General features: G+C 46.1%; 1 protein-coding gene across 1 annotated transcript in view; it reads left to right on the forward strand.

Annotated features, from left to right (window-relative positions):
- The window catches only part of fat3 (FAT atypical cadherin 3), an 85,903-nt gene that overhangs the window by 42,475 nt on the left and 18,428 nt on the right, over positions 1–25,000 (forward strand). Inside the window, exons 7-20 of the mRNA XM_022763487.1 lie at positions 574–713; positions 4,313–4,588; positions 5,500–5,710; positions 6,615–9,343; positions 9,422–10,793; positions 16,369–16,565; positions 16,697–16,850; positions 16,944–17,177; positions 17,875–18,264; positions 18,389–18,603; positions 19,314–19,451; positions 21,218–21,361; positions 22,056–22,253; positions 23,003–23,804. Of these exons, the coding sequence (XP_022619208.1) occupies positions 574–713; positions 4,313–4,588; positions 5,500–5,710; positions 6,615–9,343; positions 9,422–10,793; positions 16,369–16,565; positions 16,697–16,850; positions 16,944–17,177; positions 17,875–18,264; positions 18,389–18,603; positions 19,314–19,451; positions 21,218–21,361; positions 22,056–22,253; positions 23,003–23,804 (7,200 nt within the window). The remainder of the gene's footprint in view (positions 1–573; positions 714–4,312; positions 4,589–5,499; positions 5,711–6,614; positions 9,344–9,421; positions 10,794–16,368; positions 16,566–16,696; positions 16,851–16,943; positions 17,178–17,874; positions 18,265–18,388; positions 18,604–19,313; positions 19,452–21,217; positions 21,362–22,055; positions 22,254–23,002; positions 23,805–25,000) is intronic.

The raw sequence follows: 25,000 nt of genomic DNA on the forward strand, positions 1-25,000 counted from the left end.
CACACCTCACCCTTCACACCTCACCCTACACACCTCACCCTCCACACCTCACCCTTCACACCTCACCCTCCACACCTCACCCTTCACACCTCACCCTTCACACCTCACCCTCCACACCTCACCCTCCACACTTCACCCTTCACCCTCCACACTTCACCCTTCACACTTCACACCTCAACCTTCACCCTTTACACCTCACCCTCTCTCACACACACACACACACACACACACACACACACACACACACACACACACACACACACAGGGTTTGTGTAGTTGTGTGCTTGCATGGCCACTGCTCGTGCTCCATTGTGTTGCTGTGATTTTGGGCTTTTGACTGTTTGTGTGCAGGAGTGTGTGTGTGTGTGTGTGTGTGTGTGTGTGTGTGTGGAGGGGGTTTAACCCCGTCACGACCATACCTCCCTCCTCTACTTCATCACACCCTCCAGGACAAGTCAAAGAGTGTGTGTGTGTTTGTGTGTCTTTGTGTGTGTGTGTGTGTTCAGACATCTTGATCGCCCCAGTGTCTGACTGTGCCTCTCTCTCCTGTGTGCCCCCCTTCGTGTGGAGCAGGTGGGAACAGTGACAGTGTGTTTGACGTAGAGAAAGCCGTGGGCACCATCATCATCGCCAAACCTCTGGACGCCGAGCAGCGCTCCTTCTACAACCTGACGGTGCAGGCCAGCGACGGCAGCAGCAGCACACACACACAGGTACGGTGTGTTTCCACGCTGAGTGTTCGACAGGCTTATAATGCTTGGCTACAGGAAGTACATGTCAACAAAAACACTTATATTAATAATTACAGCTGCACAATTGTTCTAAATATAATAATATAATAATCTGAATATGGTCAAGTGTAAAATCCAAATCTCCGCAGCTGCAGTTTTATTTCTGATGAAGATAAAATTGTCACATTGTTGAACATTGTTAGCATTAGTATTGTTAGCATTAGCATTGTTAGCATTAGCATTGTTAACATCATCAGTGTTGTGGAGCTACAGCGACGCCCCGACCTACAGATCAGATTCTCCAGATGTAAAGGAACAAAAATCACATCAACATCATTTTTAGATTTTATTTTTCAGTGAAAATGAAAAACTACTCAATATGATTTTTTGATTATTGTGCAGCTGATTAATAATATTATTATGTTCACCTGATCAATCAATCCTCAAGTCAGCTGCTGATGTCACTGTGAACTGGATCCTTTTCAATGGTTTCTGTGTTTTTGTTTTTTTATTTCATTCACATGCTCCCTGTTCACACACACACACACACACACACACACACACACACACACACACACACACACACACACACACACACACACACACACACACACACACACACCACACACTCCTGCCCAGACACACACACACACATCACACACACACACACACACACAACTCCTGCAGACCCAACACACACCAACACACACACACACACACACACACACACACACACACACACACACTCCTGCACACACACACACACACACCTGTGAGTTCCTCCCAGATGGAGAGTCAGCGTGGCGTCACTCCGTCTCCACCGTTGAACTGCAGCAGGTTTATATTTAGCCTGTGAGCTGGCAGCTCTGTCTCCGTCTCCCCTCGCTGCTCTCTGTGTTTGCTCTGGATAAGAATCAGAACAAATCTCAGGCTCCTTATTCTGGATGTGTGGATGGTGCATGTTGCCCCCCCCCTTGCTGCTGCTGTTATTCTGTGCTTTGTAATCTCTGCAGAGTTCACTTGGTGTATCTTGGTAGCTCAGTGGTTCGTACTGTCACCTCACAGCCTGGAGCTGCTGAAGCCTCCATCTTTTATTTTCCTCCTCTTCTTCTTTTCTGATCAAAATGTCTTTTTGTTTTTATACTTTATTGTTAATGTCAATGAAACATTACAAATCTCTTGTGATTTAAACATTTGACACAAATTCTGTGACCTCCATACCATGTAGATATATATATCTATACTCTCAAGTACCCATACACACACACACACACACACACACACACACAATGAAATAAATAAATACATGTATTTAATAAATAAGAGGTTTTCATATTAGCTTTAATATCGACCTGCTACAGTTTCATGTGTGCTGCTGAACGATCGTCTGATGTTTCACTGACATTTCTATCAAGTATGTATGAGAATAATTAGTAACAAACTTTTTCCAGCTTCTTTTCCTCATTATTGATTTTGTAAGTTGCATTATATCATATCTGATATTTAAGTCATGATTTCCTCTGGTTTCCTCCGTCTGTAAAGAGGAGGCCGTCCTCTGTGTCGTCATCTGTCAGTCTGCGGGGGCTCAGGCTCTCAGGGATGTACTGCAGACCATATGTGCCTGACGTACATGTGAAACACCCCCCCCCCCTACAGACACACCCGGTGCAGTGAACACAGACCTGCGTGTGTGTCCTCTCCTGTTCTGGGTTACATCAGTTTACGTCACAGAATCAGGTCATGTTGTTTTCAGCTGCGTCGTTCTTCGGCCGTCAGCAACAAAAACATTTCCATTAACCTCGCTCTGCCTCTCTCTCTCTCTCTCTCTCTCTCATTGAGTGTCTGCCTCGTTCGTCCTGCAGCATGTGACTGTTCACTTCACAGCTGACAGGAGGACAAGAGGAGGATCTGAGCCCACAGGCCCAGACTCTGACCTCTGACCTCAGAGCTGTCACAAGACAGTCCATCTGCTCCAGATCCTGATGGACACTCATATTAATTATAGATAAACAATCTGTCCGTCTGTGGACGCAGTGTTTTAAGTTTTATTTTAAATTATATTCATTGGACTCATGAAATATACTTTAGAACTTATGAATTAGCTTGAGTAAACTGTCCATCAGGACCCTGATAGTGATGTCACGATCACTGATACTGATCATGTTCGTCATCAGTCGTTCAGTCTCTCGCTCTGTAACAGTTTCACACGGCGACGTGTTGTTTTGGACCGGACACTCACCTGTGCAGGTGCTGATGAGCTGCTGCAGCCAGTCAGCAGGTCAGAGAGCGGAGAGCAGCAGTCTTCTGACGGCGCTCACGTTTAATCACTTCCTACCTGTCTGTCTGTCTTTACCTGTCTCTCTCTCTCTCTCTCCCTCCCTCCCTCCCTCTCCTCTCCTCTTGTGTTGTCCTGACTCAGCTGGGCTTCATCACCAGTCATCTGTGACTCAGGAACTTCCCATGAGTCAGGACACGCAGCGACCACTGACACCAGCAGAGAGCTCAGTGACACACACTCTGTTACATAAGTGTGTCCACACTGAGGACGGAGAGACAGGGAGAAGGAGAGAGAGAGAGAGAGAGGAGGTGACACTGATCCTCAGTCAGTGAACACACTGATAATAAACTGATTCTGATCTGATACTGTGGGGAAACATTACTGATGTACAACTGACCATCATGTTGCTATGGAGATGAAACACCTGTGATACAACCAGGAACTGGTCAGAGTGGGCTGTAATAAGAGGAGTGACAGACTCTCAGTGGAGCTCAGAAACAGTCCAACACGTCTGTGGTTCAGATCGTGCATCTGCACAAACTCACTGATCGACCATATCACTGACCATAAATATGTCGGATTTATTACGTCAACATCCAAACATTATTTCCTGAGACACATAGTTGTAGAAAAATCTAAGTGTAAAAGAAAGTGATATAAAAAAAAATCCGATCTGAATTTTTTAAGTTCCCTCCCAAGCATCAACCTCCAGACTGAAACATGAAGCATCAGCAGTGAAGAACCAGAAGCTGCAGTTCCTCTAACGACCACTAGAGTCTGGCTCCAACAGTGAGTCAGTCCCCATAGACTCCCATGTTAAAATGTCCAACTTTACAGCAGAAATAAACATGTTTACAGCCTGGTACAGAAACTGTTTTGGTCTCTAGAGATAATTTCCTCCTTCATGACACCTGTTTATATAACTCACCTGTTTACATTTTATTAAGGACTACAGTTATGAAGGATTGAGGGCGTGGCCTCTTTGAGTGACAGGTGGGTGAGCGTATGCACCACAGTCTCAGCTCCACACAGGCCCCTCCTCTTTGACCGTATTTGGATTAGCTAGGAGTTGGGGGCGGAGTCAGGCACTGCCAAGAGGGCAACGGTTGGGCAGCTCACTCTGAACAAATTACATTCAGCTAATGTGTGTCATCAGTATATTGTGTTGGTAATGTAATGATGGTCGTGTTTTCAACTTTTATTTTCAACAAACTTGTGAAAAGTGTAAAAATGTCAGACTGACCTGGATGACAGGACTCGGCTCATCTCCTCTTTGTCTCTGTGGATACTCCACCTGTTCCAGGTTCACATCACTGTGATGGACAACAATGACAACGCTCCCATCTTCTCCCAGCCTACCTATGACGTCACCATATCTGAGGACACGCCCCCTGACACAGAGGTGGTCCAGGTTCTGGCGTCGGACCGTGACGAGCACCACCGGCTCACCTACTCCCTGCAGAGCTCCATAGACCCCAACAGCATGCGTCTGTTCCGCATCCACCCGACCCTGGGCACCATCTACACTTCTCACAGGCTGGACCACGAGGCCTGCGCCCAGCACATCCTCACCGTCATCGTAAGACCGCCGCTTCAGTCCGCCATCAGCTGCTGCATGTCTGATACATAAGTCATGTCTCTGCCAGTCACGTATATTTAGCATCGTGTGCTAACAGCTGTGACTCTGTGTAGGGTCCAGTCTGGTCTGCATTGTTGTGCTAATAGAATTAGAGTCTTAGTTGAGGTCATTCATCCTGCTGTACCAGGTGCAGGCCTGAACTCATGGAGGTGTTAGAGGACCTTGATACTTCTTCTTCTGTGGGTCAATGATCAATGTGATCAAACATCAGAACGGTGATTTGTCTCAGTTCATCATGTTGTTCACAACCTGCCACATCACCTTCTCTCTGCCGCCAGGTGCTTTATTCCACAAGATATTGATTTTCTAAAAGAAAAAATCAAGCAGTCCATTAATGTTGATTGAAAGTCTCTCCTTCAGCCGGTGAAGTGTGGAGAAATGGTTCTGATTAAAGCGCTGTTATAAAATCAAGGCTCTTCAATAAGACAGGACACAGGTCAGATATCTGTGCTGTTAAACTCTTATTGGTGACTGACCTTCAACAACAGACGTTTATCAGGAGGAAATCATTTCCCAGTGTCGAGCTCCTGTGTGTCGTATATGGAGCGGCAGGAGAGCCAGAGGCAGTCTCCAAGTCTGTGCTCTCATTCAGCCTGAACTCATCATTTAGCAGTTAAGGTAATTACACCGTGCAGCGAAGCAGTGTCTACACCTCATGACAGGAAAGACGACAGGTTCCCACTGATTTCTGTATCCACCAGGAAACTGCTATTATAAATGTGAAACCTGGGGAACGTGAATGTTTATTTTTGTGTCTGTTAAAGTTTGTAAAATGATTTCACTCGGCAGATTTCAGATGTTCCAGTCTCAGTTCACAGCTTTCTCATTGTCGTTGTTGTTTTTCTCCACAGGTGAAGGACCAAGAGTTCCCGTACAGGAAGAACCTGGCTCGTGTGCTGATAGAGGTGGAAGATATAAATGACCATGTGCCCATCTTCACCAGTGCTCTGTATGAGGGCCAGGTGTATGAGTCAGCGGCAGTGGGCTCAGCTGTGGTCCAGGTCACCGCCCTGGACAAAGACAAAGGAGAGAACGCAGAGCTGCACTACTCCATTGAAGCAGGTTAAACCTCTGAGAATTAAATACCAGGGACCAGTTGCACAAAACACCTTAAGTTTTCTACTGAAGTCGACATTTAAGGTTGAATTTCTCCTTAGCTGAGGGAGTTACTTCAGGGTGTTGCACAGAATGTCTTGAAAGGTTTCCTCTGTCAAGATAAAACGTTAAGGCATTTGCAGCAGTGAGAGATTTTACAGCGGTAAAATTCTAGTTTTCTACAGTTTCCATGGAGACCGTTTGTTTGCTGGCATTAGCACTTGTGATACCTGTGAACATTTCACCTGTATCGTCTCACAAAGTTGGCCAGAAGAAAAAAAATGTCTTAAAAAAATGACATTTGCCGCTCTTTCTCCTCCTGTTGTCATGGAAACTTCAGCCCAGTGTTCAGCAGACAGTCAGAGCGTCTGACACTCACACAGCTGATCGATCAACATGAAATACTTCACCAGTAACTGACTGTAAAGATCCCGAAGCATCAAACCACAGAGCACCATGAACTGCAGAGGAGCTGAAGAGACAGCTGATCTGTGATCAGATCACAAACTGATGCTGATCAGATCTATAGAGATAAATCAATAAATCAGTTCCTCTGGTGGAGGCTCCATCAGGGTCAAACTCTTGTTGGGACGTTCATCCTCTTCACTGATCAACATCAACTCAGACATGTTGAGGTTCAGATAAAGTCAGAGGAACCTTTAGGTTTAACTCCGAAGGTCTTAACTTACTTTAAGTGATTCCTGAAGTATAAAGCCAAGATAAGGAGAAAAGTTTAAATACTTAAGTGAAACCTTAAGGAGAAGTCTTAAGGGGGTTTTGTGCAACAGTTTTTATTTTAAGGAAATCTTAGGTTGGACTTTAAGGAAAATCTAAAGGATGAACAATTTCTTTATTTTTGATTTTCCAACAGGGAACACTGGGAATGCTTTCCACATTGAGCCAGTGTTGGGGATCATCACTGTTGCACGGGACTTGGACTTGTCCAGCATTGGCCATTATGTTCTCACAGTCAGAGTCACTGATAACGGCTCCCCCCCCCTGTCCACCACCACTATAGTGCGTATTGCCGTCACCCTCTCTGACAACGCTGGCCCGAAGTTCCCTCAGCCGGAGTACCAAGCTGAGATCACAGAGAATGCGGTGGTTGGGACGTCCGTCACCACAGTCAGTGCGGTCAGTCAGTCAACCCTGACCTACAACATCAAGCAGGGCAACACTGACCACGTCTTCCAGATCAATCAGTACAGTGGAGTCATTACTACCCAGAAGCCTCTGGACTTTGAGGCTACAGCGTCTTACACCCTGATCGTCCAGGCTACCAACATGGCTGGCATGGCCTCCAACGCTACTCTGTTGATCCAGGTGGTGGATGAGAACGACAACCCTCCAGTGTTCCAGCTGCTGCACTATCGTGGTAGCATCAGTGAGGCAGCACCAGTCAACAGTGTGGTCTTGAACTCGGACGACTCACCTCTAGTGATCAAGGCCACCGATGCCGACCGCAACCAGAACGCTCTGCTGGTCTACCAGATCGTTGAGGACACTGCAAAGATGTTCTTCACGGTGGACTCAGGAACTGGCTCCATCAGAACCATAGCTAATCTGGACCACGAGACATTTGCCACGTTCCACTTCCATGTTCATGTGAGGGACAACGGGATGCCACAGCTGACGGCAGACAGTCCAACTGAGGTCACTATACAAGTGATTGACACAAATGACTCACCACCTCGTTTCACCCAGAATGCCTATGAAACTGTCCTGCTGCTGCCCACCTATGTGGGAGTGGAAGCTCTGCAGGTTTCAGCCATCGACCCTGACAAAGATGTTCCCACAGAGCTCACCTACTCTCTGACTGATGGAGTGCTGGAGCACTTTGCCATCAAACCCTCCAGTGGAGTCATCATTGTCAAAAACAACAACTTCTCCAAAGAACGTTTCCGCTTCAGTGTCAAAGTTTCTGACGGGAAGTTCTCCAGCATGGCTCTAGTGACCATTCTGGTCCGAGAAGCTCTGGACTCTGGTCTCAGCTTCACCCACAGCATCTACTCTTCATCTATTCAAGAGAACATATCAAATGTTACCAAAGTGGCTGTGGTCAACGCTGTGGGAAACCGTCTCAATGAACCGTTGAAGTACACCTTGTTGAACGCTGGTACCCGCTTCAGGATGCGTCCTACGTCTGGCGTGATCCAGACCACAGGAATACCCTTTGACCGTGAGGAGCAAGAGTTCTACGAGTTGGTTGTCGAGGCAAGGCGGGAGCACGACCGTCTGCACGTGGCCAGAGTCATGGTTAGAGTCCAAGTCGAGGACATAAATGATAATGCCCCTGTGTTCGTTGGGCTTCCTTATTACGCAGCTGTTCAGGTTGAAGCTGAGCCGGGATCACCGATTTTCAGGGTCATGGCGGTCGACGGTGACAAAGGGATTAATGGAGAGGTGTCGTACTATCTCAAGGATGACCATGGTCACTTTGAGATCAACCGGCAGACAGGTGGACTCAGCCTGAAGAGGGCTTTTGAGTCCGACCTGTCCAATGTTGAGTACCAGATGGTGATATACGCCAGAGACGGTGGTTATCCACCTCTGTCGTCTACCATTGAGTTCCCCATCACTGTGGTCAACAAAGCCATGCCCGTCTTCGACAAATCATTTTACTCTGTGTCTGTGAATGAGGACATGGCTGTGCACACGCCTATCCTTGGCATCAATGCCACGAGTCCTGAAGGCCAAAACATCATCTACACCATCGTTGATGGAGACCCGTCTCTTCAGTTTGACATCGGTTTTGACACTGGAGTCATCAGTGTCATCCACTCGTTGGACTATGAAGCAGCATCATCTTACCACCTGACCATCAGAGCTACAGACTATCTGACTGGAGCGCGTGCCGAGGTTGACGTTGACGTGGTCATCCAGGACGTCAACGATAACCCGCCGATCTTCCAGAAAATGTCCTACAGGGTAGTTCTGTCTGAAACAGCCATGATTGGAACTCCAGCTCTTCAAGTTATCGCCACTGACAAAGACTCAGAGAAGAACAATGTTGTCCGCTACCAGATCTTCTCTGACACACATAACAGTACAGACTACTTCCACATTGATAGCAGCAGTGGATTAATCCTGACGGCACGAATGCTGGACCATGAACTCGTCCAGAAGTATGACTTCATCGTCAGGGCCACTGATAATGGCTTCCCACCCCTGAGCAGTGAAGTGTCAGTCGTAGTTATGGTGAATGACATGAACGACAATCCTCCAGTGTTCAACCAGCTGCTGTATGAGGCGTATGTGAACGAGTTGGCACCCCGAGGTCACTTTGTGACCTGCGTCCAGGCCTCAGACGCTGACAGCTCGGACTTTGACAAGTTGGAGTACAGTGTTCTGTCAGGAAATGAACGGATGAACTTTGTCATCGACAAGAAGACAGGAATCATCACACTATCCAGCCACCGGAAGCAAAGGATGGAGCCGGCCTACAGCCTCAATGTGTCAGTGTCTGATGGGGTGTTCACCAGCACGGCACAGGTTCATGTGAAGGTGCTGGGAGCCAACCTGTACAGCCCAGTGTTCGGGCAGAGTACGTACGAGGCGGAGTTAAGAGAGAACGTGGCTGTGGGAACCAAAGTCATACAGGTAAGTGCTGCTGCAATCCACGCCGATTATATCGTACTGTGATCACAAAACACTCATGTCTCGTTTTTCTAATTCCAGGTGAAGGCAACAGACGCAGACCCTGGACTGTACGGTCACATCACGTACTCCTTTGTTAATGATGTGGGGAAGGACCAGTTCAGCATTGATTCAAGTGGTCAGATCACCACTGTGGAAAAGCTCGACCGCGAGGACCCAGCCAATAAGGACATTGTTCTGACGGTGGCAGCCCAGGACTCAGGCGGACGTGGCTCTTACTGCACAGTACAAGTGACTCTGTTGGATGATAATGATAACGTACCTCGCTTCCACGCCACTGAGTACAGAGCCTCAGTCAAGTCTGATGTGGCTAAAGGCTTTTTGGTGACACAGATTCAGGCTTATGATCCTGATGATGGCGCCAATGCCAAAGTGACGTACTCACTTTACAGCGAGGCACACGTCCCAGTGGTGGACATTTTGGAGATAGACCCGGACAATGGTTGGATGGTGACTAAAGGAAGCTTCAGCCACTTGAGGAACTCGGTGTTATCTTTCTTTGTGAAGGCTGTGGACGGAGGAAATCCAGTGCGACACTCTCTGGTGTCTGTCTACATCCACGTTCTTTCTCCAGAGGCCTTCATTCCCTCCTTCAGCCAACACCAGTATTTATTCAGCATGCCAGAAGACACGCCCATCGGTTCAGCCATAGGCACGGTGCGCCTCAACACCCCTCCTGGATATACCTCACTCTCTGCTGCCTTTGCCCTGGTTAACGGAGAGACCGGAGAAAACAACCAGGACCGGGTGTTTGTGGTGGATAAGGACACAGGTGTGATCAAGCTTGATAAACCTTTAGACCATGAGGTGATCAAATCTTACCACTTCAAAGTCACCACCACTGTTCAACAGGCTAAATTGGACTCTGTGACTTCTGTTGATGTCGAGGTCAAAGTGTTGGATCTGAATGACAACAAACCAGCCTTTGAGGCCAACTCCTACGAGGCCACAGTTATGGAGGGAATGTCCATCGGAACCACAATAATTCAAGTCCAGGCTCTAGACCCGGACTCCGGGGCCAATGGGCAGGTAACATACAGTCTGGGGGCATTGATCCAGTCGGAGGGGGATTCAGACACACTGACTGGCACCTTTAGCATCGACAGCAACACAGGCTGGATCTCCACACGCAAGGACCTGGACCACGAGACCAATCCCTCCTACACATTCACAGTGGTGGCCTCAGACCTCGGGGAAACCCTGTCTCTTTCCAGCACCACCACCGTGACTGTGGCGGTGTCGGACATCAACGACAACCCGCCCAGGTTCCTGGAGCCGCACTACTTCGGTTCAGTTCAGGAGAGCGACCCGCCGGGCGAGGTGGTGGCCGTGCTGAACACCAGAGACGATGACAGCTCCACCGTGAACCGACAAGTCAGCTACCACATCACCGGTGAGTCCCTCTGTAGATCTGTCAATGCTCTGCAGCTGTGTCACCACAGATCTTGAGATTGGACGATTCTGGATTATATCTAATAACAAAGGGTTTTTGTTTTTAACGTCCAATCCCAGGATCTTAAATCTGGTGTAAAGCGCAACGCAGGTGTCTTTGCTAGTTTCAGACTGACAGCGTTGTCATTTTCCTGTCCAGCTGAGCTGAGCTTTAAAATGAGGTGTGGAAAGTCAGATCATCCTTTGTGTGTGTCTCACAGCGTTGGATGCAGAGAAGCTTCTTTCTTACCACCTGGTAAATTCACTGGACTTACTGGTCAGGACTGGACATGTGATGGTTTCAGTTTCAGCCCCTTCGTTTGGGCTAAACTAGGGGTGGGCGATATGGCAAAAATATCATATCACGATTTTTTAAAAATAAAATCACGATTTCGATTTTATCACAATCTTAAATTGGAAAAAGAAAAACAGACAATTTAGACCAAAGAACCTTTCTTAACAGATTTTATTTCAAATAGTCGCAGTTTTGCCTGCATGTGCAAACAACGTAAAGTTTAAGGTAAACAACAACAACATCCTAATAAAGTGCACTCTTGCAAAAGTAACAGAAAGTAAAATATCAATCAAAGACATTACTGACAGTCATTTAAACAGGATTTATTTATCAAAACACTAAATAGCTTATTGAAACGCAAAAATACAAACTAAAGTGACTGTGGTTATCTCTTTTAGTGCAGCAGTTGCTAGTGCTTTAGTGCTTCCTCTTCAGGTGATTAAACAGGTTCGTCGTGTTACCACCCGACGTGCGAACGGTTTCTGTGCAAACTTTGCAAAATTACATTTGATTGCGCTTGATCAGTTGCGGAAAATCCAAACCAATTCCATATAATGGAGGTGGAAGTTTTCTTAGCGACCGACTCCGTTTGGCTTTCAGCCATCGCTCTCCATGTGCTACCGCTACACACACAAACAAGGAGGCGGGTAGGAAAGAGCGTCACTGCCCGTAATTCGCTATGACTGGTCGGTCAGGTTGACGACGTCAATACGTCTGGTGCGTCGGTGCATCAGCATAGAACTGCAATTTATAGAATGTGCCCGAGACGATCCCACGATCTCTGCAGTTTGAAAGATCATCTTCACGTTGTAATCCTTCATGATCTAATATCGTCATATCACCCACCCCTAGGCTAAACCCTGAATATTTACAATGTGTGGCTCCGCCCCTGTTTGCACCATGAGCTGTAGACTGTAGAAATAGAGCCGCAGTGTTTTTAACCTTCTTGTTTTCCACGGCGTCTGTACATGGCAGTGACGCTTTAGTTGAAGTCAGGGATTGTAAACTGTGGTTCGGGGGGAGCAGCTTGTCTGAGGTTGTGGAGAGATCCCAGTTACAGTTAATAAAAGGGTGGATGGTTATTTCAGGTCTGGACAGGATGTAAACTCTGCTGTACTCCGAGACACTGAACACACACCAGTCGTCTCTGCTTTACGTAGAGGACACACAGTTTCCTGCTCTGACGCTGACTTTTGTTGTTGTGTTGTGTATTGTGCTCCATCTGTGCACAGTCATTAACAAGGCTGTAAACCAGTGTGTGTGTGTGTGTGTGTGTGTGTTGGCTCAGCAGTTTACTCCAGATACAGTCGTCAGACTCGTTAGTATTCTGCTGCTCCTCACCGTCGCTGCAGCCATGAATAAACATGAGAGGGAAAGTTGTACACTAAATTAAAGGCGTGATCCAGTATATAATTCACTCATTCTCTACGGTTGCTTCCAAAGAAACGTGCGCTCGCATCCCAGCTTTCCAAGTCCGACTGAGAAACAGGCAGTTAAATGTGATAACATTTCATGGCAGAGTAGCGTTCAACAGCCCGTGACATTCACCCAGTTCCAGTTCTCCAGAGGCCGAAGAAGAAGTAAACAGAGTCAGACAATTAAACCACTGCAGCTCTTCTGATGAAAGCTCCTGCCAACACCTTGCATTTCAACTTCTTGAAGAGATGTTAAGATTCACAAGGTGGTCCAGGGTTTCCCTCTGGGATGTTCGCCAGCAGCGGTGCTGTTGAGTAACGTACTCAGGGTTATATTCATGTTTATGTTCATTTACCAGGAGCTTCAGGCTGTGGAGGCACATATAACTGTATATATAGCTGTATATAACTGTAAGAACAAGTGACGATGAACAACTTCAGTCAACACAGAAAATTGATTGAATTACGTTACATAGCAGCTAGAAAACCTACTGTTAGCCGTAGCGTTAGCCTCTCTTGGGGAGATGTTTGCTAGCGCTAACCCCCTTTAAAACAAAGACTGAAGGCTCCAAAACATCTGTCTGAACATCAGGAAACAAAAGGAGAAGCAGGTGAATGCTGAAGCTGCAGTCATCACTTTACAGTGATCAAAGAACCGACTTTGCTGATCTGCTGTTGGCTCATTGATGAGCCAGAAGGTAATAATGAAGTTGGACTCCACAGGAGACGGAGACAGAACTAATGAAGGACTTTTAATGGGAAGGAAATCCTTCCCCTAATGGTGCAGTAATGACAATAAGGCTGACAGTTGGAGGAACTGGCAGACATGTGAGTGATGTGACCTTACAGTTGGCAGCTGGGGGGGGGGGCAGAGCAGCAGAGAAAGAATGAAACATTTGGAAAACACTATAAACAAACGAGCTGTCGAGAACAGAGACGAGACCTTTGTCAGTTCGACAGGGAAACTTCACGTCGGCTCGGCTACAGACACAGCTTTATCCTGGGGAGAGACGCTGGTGCAACATGGAGGAATATTTTACAATCAGCTGGTTTATTACTGGATTATTACTGGAATATTAGGGACTCAGTTTCTTTGATGATTAAATCAGGATTTCTGCATTTGAAGAGTTAATGATTTGATTGTGACGTGATCCATCAACTGTTTACCAGAGAACATAAATAACGAATAATGAAGTGTATGTGTAATGTAATGTAATGAAGTGTGTAATATAACATTATAACACACTGTGCCACACCACAGCTGGTTAGATAAATACTAACTGTATCAAATAATAATCATAATAATAATAAACTTTATTTGTACAGCAACTTTTATACAAGAAATAACAGCACCAAGAGCTTCACATGAAGAGACATAAAATGAACATAAAACATAAATGTAAAATGAGATGGAATAATAATAAAATAATTGAAATTTAAAAATGAAATCAAATAAATGATTACACGTAAAGCATAAAATCAATAAGATGTCGTACTCATAACAGCATTCAGAGTTAAAGACGGAGTCGAAGAGTTTACAACACGAAACAGAGAGTCAGAGGTCTCTGTGTTCACAGCTCTGATGCTGCTCTGCTTCACTCAGACAGACCAGGTGGGCCGACAGGTGAAGTCAGGTGAAGTCAGGTGGACCGACAGGTGACTGCCTCTGGCCTGGATCACATCTGACTGACAGAACATCACACACACTTTATTTAAGTGTGTGTGTTTGTTTAGTGTCGCAAAGATCAAAGATATAACTGACACTGATGCAGACCATTGGCAGCAGGGACAGTGTGTTTTTGAGTCTATTGGTTCTGGATCTAGACTCAGTGCTGCTCCACTCCAAGCTTCCTGTTTCCTGTCAGATTCTCCTCTGTGTTCACCTGTTACCAGGTAACACTGAGGATTTCTTACTTCTCTGTTCTGGATTCAGGTTTTCTGCCTCTTCTTGAAAAGATCAATTTTCATTTGATCGGATTATTGATGGAAAAGTCTGTATGTTATTCTGTCATATCCATCGTTAATCACAGCTGGACTGAGTCCGGAGCAGAACCCCTCTGTCTGTCACTTTAGCTGATGGCTAAGTTGCTAAGTTGCTAACAGAGACAGAGATGCTCCCTGAACAAACACTGCACTGATGTGTGTGTATAAACAGTATAAACAGACTGAACAGACTCCTCCTGTGTGATGGATGGAGTGAGAGTCATGAAACAGACGTCCAGAGAGTCTGTCTGTTCAGCAGCCTGTACTCTGTTTGTCCCACACTGCCACCTGTAGGCTGAAACATGAAGCAGTGATTCACAGGGAGCATGTCTCTACACACACAAAACCTCTGTGATCAGCAGAAATCCTGTCAGAGCAAATATCATATTTCTCTCCATCAGTGACTCTGACTTCCCTCCATAAAAACTGAACACAAACTATTGACTTTAATAAACACATGACCAGGTTCTGTCTCTTTTACCTGCAGTAGACGTCAAGGATCAAGTCATTATCATCACTGTTATTATTAAATTGTTTTTATTGGCTTTCAAACGACCGGCCTACACAGCAAGAGTGAAAAATAAAGGAGTGTTCATGTGTGGTGCATCAGCTGATCCCTGAGTGTCTCAGGTGCAGGTGTTCTTCCTCCTGACCTCAGAGGTGTTGCAGCTCAGGTAAAAGGAAGGTGGAGCTGTTGAGGGCAGTGAAGCCTCCTTCAGGGTCAGGTCTGAGGTGGAGGTCTGACTGACTGTTGGTTAGCCAGTTAGCTCCAGAGCTAACTCTGACTCTGGAGTCATATAAAACCCCTCCTCACTAACTAACTGACTAACTAACTAACTAACTATGACTACAGAGAAAATACAGAATTCACATTAAAGTAATTTATTTTTTATTTTTTATCATGAGATAAATTTCAGCTGCTGCAGCTCTCACATTAAAACTCTTGATTTTCACACAGATTTAAACTTAATAAATAATTATTAGTTTTTAGCTTCTGTGTTATTTATATGATCACAGTTATATCATAGTGTTTTTCAGTTTCTGGGTCTTCTCCTGTGAATTCAGCTCCTTTCTCCTGCTGCACCCCCCCTCAGGGATCAGCTGCTGTCATCTAATATTAAACACTCAGTTTTTGATCTGTTCAAACTCACTTCTGTATGTGCTCAAGCTAATGGTGAAAACCCCAGAGAATCCTTTGTGGGACAGGTAGTCTCAACTGAACTGAACTGGACCTGAGGGTCTGGTTCTGGTTCTTCTGTACTGAAACTGTTTCTGGTTTGACCTCATTTTGAGTCTTTCAAAGAATCTCTTCCTTCCCTTTAAATAACTGAATAATGCAGGTTCTATCTGAACTGGACGTATTTTACAGAGTTACTGTTTTATTTGTTAAAATGATGTATTTCTGTCGTGACTTGTTCTTAATCATCATGCAGATTGTTGCTTGATTTTCAGTGGACTGTCAGTCAGTGTTCTGGAGTAATTGTGATGTATTTTCTAAGTGTTTGTATTCACATTACAGTGATGTATTGTCAGGCTGTGTAAACACTGGAGGCAGTTTCTTCCTCCACCCGTCAGCCTGTCTGCAGATGGATGAGTGGAGGACTGTACAGTCCAGTTAAATGGGTCAGCAGCCTCCCAGCTCTCTCATCAATCCTCTGTATTATGGTCCGACATGTTTCCACTGCTGCTGCGTTCACTGACCCACCATGTCAAATAAAGAGCCCACTAATATTATTATTAATAATTCACTTTGATCAACCAGTTGCTCTGCTGCTCATTAACGTGTGTGTGTGTGTGTGTGTGTGTGTGTGTGTGTGTGTGTGTGTGTGTGTGTGTGTGTCCAGGGGGGAACTACCGGGGGGTGTTTGCTCTGGGCTTGGTTCAGGGGGAATGGAAGATGTATGTGAAGGGGCTGCTGGACCGAGAGGAACGCAACCTCTACATCATCAACGTCACCGCCAGTGATGGACTCTTCGTTTCCCAGGCAACGGTGGAAATCACAGTGATAGACACCAATGACAACAGCCCCACCTGTGACCAGGTGAGGAGGGAAACCAGGTGTTGTTCTTATTAAAGGGAAACTGCAACAACAGTGACGTTAACAAAGGGTGTGTGTGTGTGTGTGTGTGTGTGTGTGTGTGTGTGTGTGTGTGTGTGTGTGTGTGTGTGCAGGCGGTGTACACTGCCTCCATCCCAGAGGACCTCCCAGTCAACAGTGTGCTGCTGAGGGTTGGAGCTACAGATGCAGATGTGGGCGTCAGCGCGTGGATCCAGTTCTCCTTACACGGTTCTGGATCGCAGGACTTCAGCATGGACCCGGATACTGGTACTGATCCGTCCACTGTGGAGTCACATGACCTCCAGCTGATCACACAGACCTCCTCTCTCACTCCATCTCTCATGTCTCTTTCCTGTCCAGGTGAGGTGAAGTCATCTGTGATTCTGGACCATGAAGTGACGCCCAGCTACCGTCTAGTTGCCCAGGCAACTGATGGCGGCGGGAGGTGGTGCCACGCTGAGGTTCGACTCACCGTGACCGACGTGAATGACAACCCCCCCATCTTCACCCTGTCCCAGTACACCGCCAGCGTCTACGAGGACACGGCCACCAAGGCCCTGCTGACCCGCATCCAGGCCATCGACCCCGATGAAGGTGACACTGCTGCTAGTACTACTAGTGTTACTACAAGTATTACTACAAGTACTACTAGTGTTACTACAACTATTACTAGTGTTACTACTAGTGTTACTACAAGTATTACTAGTGTTACTACTAGTGTTACTACAACTATTACTACAAGTATTACTACAAGTACTACTAGTGTTACTACAACTATTACTAGTGTTACTACTAGTGTTACTACAAGTATTACTAGTGTTACTACAAGTATTACTACAAGTATTACTACAAGTATTACTAGTGTTACTACTAGTGTTACTACAACTATTACTACAAGTATTACTAGTGTTACTACTAGTGTTACTACAACTATTACTACAAGTACTACTAGTGTTACTACTAGTGTTACTACAAGTATTACTACAAGTACTACTAGTGTTACTACAAGTATTACTACAAGTACTACTAGTGTTACTACAAGTATTACTACAAGTATTACCAGTGTTACTACAAGTATTACTAGTGTTACTACTAGTGTTACTACAAGTATTACTACAAGTATTACTAGTGTTACTACTAGTATTACTACAAGTATTACTAGTGTCACTACAAGTATTACTAGTATTACTACTAGTGTTACTACAAGTATTACTAGTATTACTGGTATTACTGCAAGTAAGTCAGTCGTGTCCCTGACTCTCCTCTGGTTCTGGTTCTGGTTCTGCAGCAGGTCCGGGTCGGGTGGTGGTCTACTCCCTTGTGGACTCTGCGGGAGGTTCCTTCTCCATCGATAAGTCTTCGGGCATCGTGGCGCTGGAGCGCGTCCTGGACCGCGAGGTCCAGCCGGCGTATCAGATAACGGTGCGAGCGTCTGACCAGGGCTTGCCGCTGCCTCTCTCCTCGCTGGTCAACGTCACCATCACCGTGCTGGACATCAACGACAACCCGCCCGTGTTCGAGCGCCGCGATCAGCTGGCGACCGTGCCGGAGGACGTGGGGGTGGGCACTGAGGTTCTGAGGGTTTACGCCGCCAGCAAGGACATCGGCACCAACGCCGAGATCACCTACAGCATCCGGTCAGGAAACGAGCACGGGAAGTTCCACATCCACCCGCTGACCGGTAAGAACCACACCTCTGCACCAACCAGCTCATCTTCATCATCTTCTACATCATCTTCATCACAATAATGTACATGATGACATGGTCCTCTCCACCCGCCCCCCCTGCCCCACACCTTCCTCAGGTGCCATTCTAGTTGCCCAGGTTCTGGACTACGAGACCTGCAGGGACTACTTCCTGACGGTGGAGGCTCGTGACGGTGGCACGCCGCCACTGAGCGCCATCACTACAGTCAACATAAACCTGACAGACGTCAACGACAACGCGCCCATGTTCAGCCGAGACCTCTACAGTGCCGTGGTGTCAGAGGACGCCACCATTGGAGAGTCTGTAGTCCAGGTAAGTCCAGATTCAGGACCGGGCTTTCCCTGCATCATTTTTTTAATTTTTTATTTGCTTTCCATCAATAGAAATACAACAGCATTCACTTATAAAACAATCAAATGTGATTATTCAGTTTGTTAATATTTTCTTCTAGATTCTAAAATAAAGTTTCAGTTTGAAACAGGTGTAACATCATTTTTCTTGAGATAAAATAATTTAAATCATAAAAATATAATATGTTTTTACTTTAAGAAAGATAATGTTATAACAACAGTCAGTGACCTGCTGTTTAAATAAATAATAAATAATAATAAATAGTAATGTCTTTCATTATATTCTGGAGATCAGTTTGTTTACCTGATTCTTAGTCATTACCAGTCAGCAGATCTACAACCTGCTCTCCATGTAACGAGGGTGTGTTCAGGCTGATTACTGTTACTGATTGTTGTGTTAATCCATCAGGTCCGGGAGTATACTGTGGCCTGAACACACACACTGTTTGTGTTTGGGTCGGTACAGTTTGGTAAAAGGTTCATATTAGGTCAATTATTAATAAATTAACAACTAATGATCTGTGGATGAAAACTGTTGTTGTTTTATTTATGAAGAACAGAAGAGGAACAAATGGTCAGAATGAAAAATTTAAACATTCACTCACTGTGTGTGTGTGTGTGTGTGTGTGTGTGTGTGTGTGTGTGTGTGTGTGTGTGTGTGTGTGTGTGCAGCTGGTAGCAGAGGACGTGGACAGTCAGCTGAACGGAGCCATCCTCTACTCCATCGTCAGTGGAGACCGAGACAACCAGTTCTTCATTGACCCGCTCAGTGGAATCATCAAGGTCAACAAGCAACTGGACCGTGAGACTGTGAGGACACACACACACACACACACACACACACACACACACACACACACACACGAACACAGCTTAGAAATAAGGAGTTTCAAAAGCATCAGCAGCTCAGTCACAGTCAGTTTTGATCAATGAGCAGCAGAACAGATATAAGGTCAATATTAAATATAATCTGACATGTATAGTATGTTAAAGTCCCTCCTATGTTTTAAACTGTAAAAATCATATGTAGTTTCACATGGTTTTCATCTCCTCTCACTTCCTGGTTGAGAAATCCAGATCAGGCCTGGAGCCCCGCCCACCACCTGCTGGCTCCAGGTGGACAGGTGAAAGAGCAGAGAGCATCAAGATGGTCAGAGGAGGAAACATCAGAGAGACTCAGCCACATGTTGGAGCCTCAGTCAGACCCAGACTCAGAGGAGGAGTCTGAGTAGTGTCTTAGTATCTTTTCAGGACTGTTAGCGTAGTTAGCATCTCTTATTTGTTTATGTTGTTCGTTAGCTTGTTACTGGCAGTGGCTGACACAGTGTTAGCGGTTGTGCTAATGCTAACTCTCTCTGTTATAACTGGCAGTATTAAAGTCCAGCCTCTTTGTGTTACTCAGTAGATGTTTCCCTCCTTCGCTCCTGTGTCATGTGTCTGTTGGTGTCGTTGTCATGACGTCTCCACAAAGGGATGAACAGTGTTTGCTGAGAGTGACAGACACCCACCCCCCCCCCACCCCCAAGCTGTTTTCTCCCTCTTCTTCCTCATCCTCTCCCTCTTCTTCCTCATCTTCTCTGCAGTGCTTGAAGACTTCACAAACGTTCATATTCCTATCATAAAGTATTCATGAGTGCGGTCGATGAGCCTTCTGAGCGCGCTCAGAAAGAGAGAGCAGGGGTGTGTGGGGGATCAAAGCTTCAGGCTGATGAAAGTCTGTTTGGGGTTATCACACAGAGAGCAGCAGCTTCCTGTGTGTGTGTGTGTGTGTGTGTGTGTGTGTGTGTGTGTGTGTGTGTGTGTGTGTGTGAAAGAGTGATGCTGATGTGTCTGTCCATGTGTCTATGCATTAATACTCAGGTGTGTGTGTTTCCTCCTCATTTCCAATACAAGAGTTCTCTGTTTACCCCCCCCCCACCCCGCCGCCCACTCCCCCCTGCTCAGTTACCCCCTCATCCCCCCCCGCCTCCCCCGCCCGCCGGCCCCGCCCGGCCCCCGCGCCCCCTGCTTCATGAGGCTCTGTCATCAACACTCAAAGTCGTCTCTTCACGCCGAACCCTCAGCTACCCGCTCCTCGGCCCGACCAGACAGCCCCCCCCCCCCCACCCCCCCCCCCAGGCAGTCATAGCTGTTTATTTGTCTGTTTTGCTGCTGCTTCATTAGCTCTTTATTATAAAGCAACATGGAGAAACAGAAAAGTACCCTGCAGCAGCTTCTGTGTGTGTGTGTGTGTGTGTGTGTGTTTGTCTCACGCCTCACGGCTACGTCACATAATCTAGAGATTCGGCGTCTCGTCTGTTTTTCACACATGATGCAGCTCGCGGAGAAAAGACCTGATGATGTCATAGTGACATCATACCAGCAACATCACATAAACCTGACACCTTCCATTGGAGGTGTCTCACACACCCTCATTTTACACAAAAGCACGGGGGTCCACTAATAAACTGCACTTCCTTTCATGCCTTCAGACACTTCCTGTGATGTCACTGCCCCTGTGATGTCACTGCCCCTGTGATGTCACTGCCCCATTGTTTCGTCATGGTTCATGTGTCGTCACTGTGTCTGTCCTCCAGGTTCCCAGCTACTCTCTGGCCCTCAGAGCTCTGGACAGTGGGACCCCCCCCATGTCGTCCACCGTCATGGTGAACATAGACATCTCTGACATCAACGACAACCCGCCCACCTTCTCCCCCGCCAACCTCACCACCGTCATACAGGTAAACCTGATGACTGACAGGAAGTTCACTGACAACACAGAGGGGGGGTGATCAGAGTCGTCCATAGTTTGATTAGGAGAATCAAACTATGGACAAATAAGACAGTGTAGTTATATATGGCATTGGTTTGGAGTCCCTGGGTCACATGACATGGAGACTACTGAGAAATAATACATTTTAATATACTCTTTTGTTTTGCTTTTTAATGTCATTAAAGGAGATATTGATGAGTTTTGCTATTGCTACATAGCTAACATTAGCGTTAGCGTTAGCAGCTATTTACTCAAACATTGTGAGTTCAGCATCAAGCTTCATCCCTTTATTCACCAGCAGCTGTCTCCAGACGTGGACACAAACACCAGTGTTGACTTAAAATAAAATTACCATGCTAACCAGCTAGCCACTAGCCTCCACTTTCCTCACTGTAGCTGAAGACATAGTTGCTCAGATATATTATTACCTCTTGTGTTGTAACGATGCCTGAAGCTCTGGTTAGTAAACAGCTGCTAATGCTAACGTTAGCTATGTAGTAGCTAAACAAATAGCTCCTTTAAAGCAGTATGTAAATTACTGTGATTTCACTTTGTGTATCAAATGTGTAAATAAACTTTCCTTTAAATATCATCATCACCTGAAACATCATGAAGTGACGTGAACACAGGCAGGTCTCTCTCATGGTGTCTCCTCCCCCCAGGAAAACAAACCAATCGGCACCAGCATCCTGCAGCTGTCAGTCATCGATCAGGACTCCTCCCACAACGGCCCGCCCTTCGACTTTCGCATCCTGTCAGGAAACGAAGGCGGAGAGTTCGTGCTGGAGAAGGACGGGACTCTGGTGGCCAATCAGGTGTTCAGGAGGGACCTGGCTACTGAATACGTCATCCAGATACAGGTGAGGTCAAATAGCTGTTCACCATCAGTTTTAACACACAAAGAACAACAAGTGTAATAAACTGTTCACAATGACAGTCAGTACCAGAAACAACCAGAGCTCGTTCACTGTGGTTAATGTCTATAAACCCTCTGACATGGATCCGTTGTTTCAGGTCTGAGACACGTCTCCTTAAAGCAGCTGCACAGTGAGAGGAGGATACACCCACAGTCTGTTTCACTGTAAATATTTATTACGAAGTTCAAAGATAACAGAAGTTTCAGCAGCTGAATCTTCCTGAATTACTGTTTTTAGTATAAAAATCCTTCTCATGTTTGTAGAATACAATAGAAGAGAAGAGAAGAGAATGCCTTTAGTTGTCATTTCACGGCTATTCAACAAAATTTCATGCATCTCCAGACGTTCTAAATAAAAATATAAAATGAGACAAAACAAGCCGTGTCTCATGAGACAGGTTCATTAGAAGTGTCTTTGAATGGTGGAAATAAAAAGTAAAGTTATGAAAGCTACAAAAAGAGACTAGAACACAAACATCATACTAACAAAGATAAAGTTGAATTTCTCAGCAGAAACAATTCACTGTTGCTCTGCTGTAATTGGTCTTTTAAGTAAGTTTTAAATAAAGTTTCCTGGACCTGAGGAAACCAGATGCTTGGCTGTGATCGGCCTTTAGTTAACTTCCAGATAATTTACCCCCGTACCAGTGTTAGCTGATGTTATCAGGTCCTCTCCTCCCCCTGCCCTTCTAGGTGATGGACTCGGGGAAGCCCCGCCTCTCCTCCACCTCCATGCTGACAGTCAGGGTGATTGAGGAGAGCCTTCACCGGCCTGTGGCGTTACCACTGGAGGTTCACATCATCACAATGGAGGACGAGTTTCCCGGCGGTGTGATTGGCCAGCTGCACGCCACCGACGCTGACCCGTATGACGCGCTGACCTTTGGCCACGCCCCCCCAGCCCAGCGCAGTCTCTTTAAGATCAGCCCTCGTGATGGGAAGATCATCGCCCTGGGCGGGCTGGACGCCGGCAGGTACTCCCTCAACGCCAGCGTCAGTGACGGCCGCTTCGCCGTGCCTGTGCCAGTGAGTGTGCATGTGGAGCAGGCGACGCCGGAGATGCTGCGTGAAGCGGTGACGGTGCGCTTCGAGAGCGTGGCGCCTCAGGACTTTGTGGCGCTGCACCTGAAGAGCGTGTTAAAGGTTCTGCAGCAAGCCGCGGCGTCGCAGCAGCAGGATGCTCTGCACCTGCTAAGTCTGCAGCCGGTGGGTGGGACGCAACAGCTGGACATGCTCGTTGCTGTGGAAACGGCTGGAGGCGGCTACTACAAGGCAGCCTACCTCACCCAGAAGCTGAGCGCGTCGCGGCGGCAGCTGGAGGAGGTTCTCAGGGTGTCAGCCATCTTGGATAAGAACTGTTCGGGGCTGGAGTGTCGCGGGGCGCAGTGTGAGCAGAGCATCATCCTGGACTCACACAACCTGGCCACATACAGCACGCCACGGGTCAGCTTCGTCTCGCCGCGCTTCCACCGCACCTCTCGCTGCACGTGTAACGGTGAGTCATAGAGTCTCATTCAGATCATACAGACAGATGGGGTTGTGTTTACATAAGGACTGTAGTCTGTATGTCTCCATGGCAACAGTCAGAGCAGCAGCCATTTTGTTTTCAGGTTGACCGTCTCAGGTTTTGTTAACGTTTCTGGTTTTTAAGCCGCCTCTGATGAACACCATTTCCCATAAGCCCCAGACCTTTGCAAGTTAAAGGTCACAGTTTGACAGAAGAGGAGTGGTGAGAAGGAGGCGTTAGCATGTTAGCACGTTAGCTTGGATGTGTCTGTACAGATCGGATTGGTGTAGACAGTTCTACACAGCAGAGATCACAACTGGAAAATCACATTACATTTCACTGGTACGTTAAACCTGTATATGAGCGGGGCTTGGTGACTGCTTCGTTGTGACATCACAAAGTTCCAGAAGTCCTGACGGCTGGTTTTAAGGCTCAGTTTCTGAATACAGGCTGTGTGCATTTCTCTGTGGACTGAGGCTTTGATACTTTCACAGTATTAATATAGAAGCTAGACCTGATCTATAATCACACTACACATGGACTGAGTGACTCAGCTCTGATGTGTGTTCCCTAATACAAGCTAATTTAATGCAAAGCTTCATTTCTGCCATAGATTCACTCCACGACAACAAAAAGCCACAACACGGTAGCAGTAATTATTGTGTGTGTGTGTGTGTGTGTGTGTGTGTGTGTGTGTGTGTGTGTGTGTGTGTGTCACCACAGGGCAGGAGTGGGTGTAAAGCTCCTCTGCTTATGATCCATTTCATGCACAAACTAAACCATGAGCTGCATTTGACACCAAGTACTGAAGAGAATGAATCATGACAGATTTGATTATATTGACACTGTCATAACAGTATGTTACAGTATACTACAGTGTATCACAGGATACTACAGTATATTACAGTATAGTACTGTATATTACTGTATATTACAGTATATTACTGTATATTACTGTATATTACTGTATATTACAGTATATTACAGTATATTACAGTATATTACTGTATATTACAGTATAGTACTGTATATTACAGTGTATTACAGTGTATTACAGTGTATTACAGTGTATTACTGTATATTACTGTATATTACAGTGTATTACAGTGTATTACAGTGTATTACAGTGTATTACTGTATATTACAGTATAATACTGTATATTACCGTATAGTACTGTATATTA

The sequence above is a fragment of the Seriola dumerili genome, unplaced genomic scaffold (assembly GCF_002260705.1).
Source record: "Seriola dumerili isolate Sdu_G_001 unplaced genomic scaffold, Sdu_1.0 BDQW01000477.1, whole genome shotgun sequence".
In the NCBI taxonomy this organism is placed as follows: Eukaryota; Metazoa; Chordata; class Actinopteri; order Carangiformes; family Carangidae; genus Seriola; species Seriola dumerili.